This window comes from Daucus carota, chromosome 9 (assembly GCF_001625215.2).
Source record: "Daucus carota subsp. sativus chromosome 9, DH1 v3.0, whole genome shotgun sequence".
NCBI classification, from domain to species: Eukaryota; Viridiplantae; Streptophyta; class Magnoliopsida; order Apiales; family Apiaceae; genus Daucus; species Daucus carota.
Window position 1 is genome coordinate 287,991 of NC_030389.2, and position 3,374 is coordinate 291,364.

General features: G+C 39.8%; 1 protein-coding gene across 1 annotated transcript; it reads right to left on the reverse strand.

Annotated features, from left to right (window-relative positions):
• Window positions 1-446: 446 nt before the first annotated feature.
• Window positions 447-2,994, reverse strand: LOC108195084 (uncharacterized). Its single transcript, XM_064085577.1, has 3 exons — window positions 2,934-2,994; window positions 2,021-2,113; window positions 447-1,488 (listed from the first exon to the last, which is right to left on the reverse strand). Exons 2-3 carry the CDS (start codon window positions 2,099-2,101, stop codon window positions 793-795), a joined length of 777 nt encoding a protein of 258 aa, XP_063941647.1. The 5' UTR covers window positions 2,102-2,113; window positions 2,934-2,994; the 3' UTR covers window positions 447-792.
• Window positions 2,995-3,374: the final 380 nt, after the last annotated feature.

Here is a 3,374-nt window from a genome sequence, read left to right on the forward strand (position 1 = left end):
GAGGAGCTGGTGGTCGCTGCTGTTGTGCTGCAAAATTTGCCATTTGCTGCTGCATGAGAGCCAACATCTGTACGAGTGCGGGATCAGCCCCACCTGCTGCCGCTGCCTCTGGAACACTCTTTCGTTTAGGACCCATGAATCTGATAGAAAAGAAGCAACTTATTTAATAATTCGCAAGCATGGTTTTCAAAATATATTGCAAAATTTAGATAGCAAAAGTTTTCCTGTGTACACAGTTTAAAATTTAAAAAGGGATTTGCATAAAATTTTGCTAACATCTTAACACCTGCTGCATAATTACTATATAATCTTGCTTAAAGTGTATTAAGTGGCAACAATAGTAAAATAAGAATTGGCCACCCTTTACCGAATCCAAATGATATAATAACTTGGATGCTTACCAAATGAATTTGCTTACTATACTACGTAATGTAAAGTAAAGCAAAATGATAAAGGAAGACGTGATTTCTGTACAAACGATATACATATATAGAATAAAAAGTTATACAAACATCATTTCTCATCCTCCGTCATCTGAAAGTCAACTAGTACAAGTACATTACTTATAAAGAAAAAGTAACCAAAGAAAGAAAGGATCTTCACAAGGAGTGTCCCTCCCAACTCTGATAACTCTGCAGCTGCCGCTGCCACTACGCCACGCATGTAGTACTGCATCTATATCACAGACTTTCGTCCTATACATGGTCAAAAAGGAGACTGGTTGCTTGCCGTACTATAAGAGCACCTTAGTCTCGGAATCTTCCCTGTTGTTCACATCCTGAGTCGGGGTCCCTAGTTACGCGGCCCACGAACTGCGCGTAACTCCGACAGAATCCAGCAGATGAGCCTCGTCACCCTACATGCCTCAACGTCCCATTCGCTCGTGGATGGAAACTCGGCCAATCGCTGCCTGGCGATGTGCTCGATTGCTCCAATCCTGGAGCGTGCCTCACTATCCTCCACCGGGACTCGCCTCTCCTGGAGCAGTACATCCATCAACCTCCTAATTTCCGCATTCTGACCACGCAGAAAATCACAGTCCCGGCCCAAAGCAGCATATACATGATGCGGAACTGCCTGAGTCATCCCAACCGCTGGAGCCCTAGATGTGGCAGATACTGATGCTGTGGCCCTTATCTGACGATGGACGATACGCTGGCGCCCATCGGCATCAGTCTCGATGCCTACCTCCTGCTTTGCTTCCTCAATGATTCGCATAACCCGAGCCTCCCCAGGCTCCATTTGACTGATGGGAACCCTCCCGGTCTTCACAGCTTCAACAGTCTTTTCCACACTCTTTACCAAAGCCGGGTTAGCCACCACCTCCTGAACGGATCCAACTACTGGATCTTCTTCCGGGTCTTCCTCAGGTTCTGCCAGTACTGGGTTTGCATCCACACTTGCTGATGAGCTATGCGATGGCAGCGGGGGTACTCTGGGACTCCTCTCAACACTACTCCCATCTGAATCACTCTCAGTAAGAGATTCCTGGAATCACACACAATAACCACGATCAGATCTGCTATAGAATAGTAATAGTACCCAAAAACTGTGTAACTTAAGGCTAAAGACTATACTGAATAACCTGGATAACTCTATATGAGTTACACGACGCACTTATCTCATGTGATCTTCTTATGACTCAATTTAACACGACTACTAAGCTTGTTTCAGTGAACATAAACTGTCGCTCTGATACCAACCTGTGACACCCTCCAAATCAGGGGTCTCGATTTGGGGGTCACAACCTGACTCATAATAATATAATATGCACAGCGGAATGAAATGCTAATATTATAAAACAATAATATGACCCCTGCATGCTACTGGATCGTACACAATTTATGATATGAAACAAGCACTAATAAAACCATAAGGTGATTACACACTACACACCTGCCTAGAGTAGCTTTTACAGTAAATCACACAAACCTTCCAAAAGTCTAAATAAGTTTTATGACTAGTTCGAATTTTATTACATACTACCAAAAGTGCTATGTATACTCTGGATTCTTCCTACCTGAGCAGGAAGATTGAACCGAAAGATCTGTGGATGGTTAAGCGGGACCCTCTTACGAGCAGTGAGGCGCATCCTCGGCATACCTAGGTCTGGCTGAAAGTTTTGGCAAAACAGTAACAATGCAAGAATGAGCAACTAGAAAGCTCAGCAATATATAAAATGCTTAATGTAAAGCATTACTAAGTGTTATCTTTCGAAAAGAATAAGATAATCAACGACAATGTCAATGGAATAAAGCTATGTCAGCTTTTAAATAGTGAAACAAAGTTTTTAAAATAATTTATTAATCAACGGCATACTATCACAGCTGATCAGTCCGTGTGATAATACCGAGCCATGCTTCGTAGAAACATGCCTCAAAACTGGTACCGAACAAGGCAACATATTGGCCTTTGGCAGAAAAGTATTATAATATTTTAATAATACTTAGATAGCCCTCCGCTGGACCGCCGTCCCGGCCTCCTATGCATAAGTAAAATATTCTTTTCAAAGGAGTCACATCAATCAACTCCTTTATTCATTCAACTCCCCATTTCACATGGTCCGGAGTAATTACATCAAGTGATGGCAACATAACTAGAATAATTAGTTATTTGCTTGTTATGAATTCAACTCTGTACTGTTTGGAGTATATCTGGATAGGATAGTTTCTCACTATCTATCTTGAAAGTAATTCGAGGATTCTAGTAGAATGATTACTAGAATGTGGTGAATTCAATCATTGGAATGTATTGAATTCAATTATTGTTTGAGTATCTGTATGGTGTATGGAATATCGAACAACAGTTAAATTCCAAGCATATGATATTCTATGAATTGAAATACAGAATATAATAATTGCATTGGCAATAATTAAAAGTTGTGGAATAAATTACTTGCTCTCAATAAATAAGAGAAGGATAGAAATACTTGCCTTTGCTGAACTCTACTGTCACTTGCTTTAAAACTTGGAGTCACGAACAACTCTTGAATCTATAAATCAAAATTATTGATTCAATCACTTGGTTCCATTCACTTGACGTAACTATACGTCTCGTTTTTAATATAAACTACCCAATCGATTATACTAATCATGGTATTGTACATTTTTCACGTATCATATAAGCAAGCATTGCACATAATAATATATGATTTATGTCGTCACGTACCACGTGTTGGTCTAGTACAGGTATTCATTTCAGTTATGAATCTAACTAAAATTAACTAATCAACTCCTGGTGGACTAGACAATATGCTCATGCTTTTTAATAAAGGATCAATCAATAATTAGCAATCCAATTTGACCACCAAGTCACCAGTTAACATTTAATCATGTTATCACTTAACAATTAACAAGTTAATCAAAACAGTACCT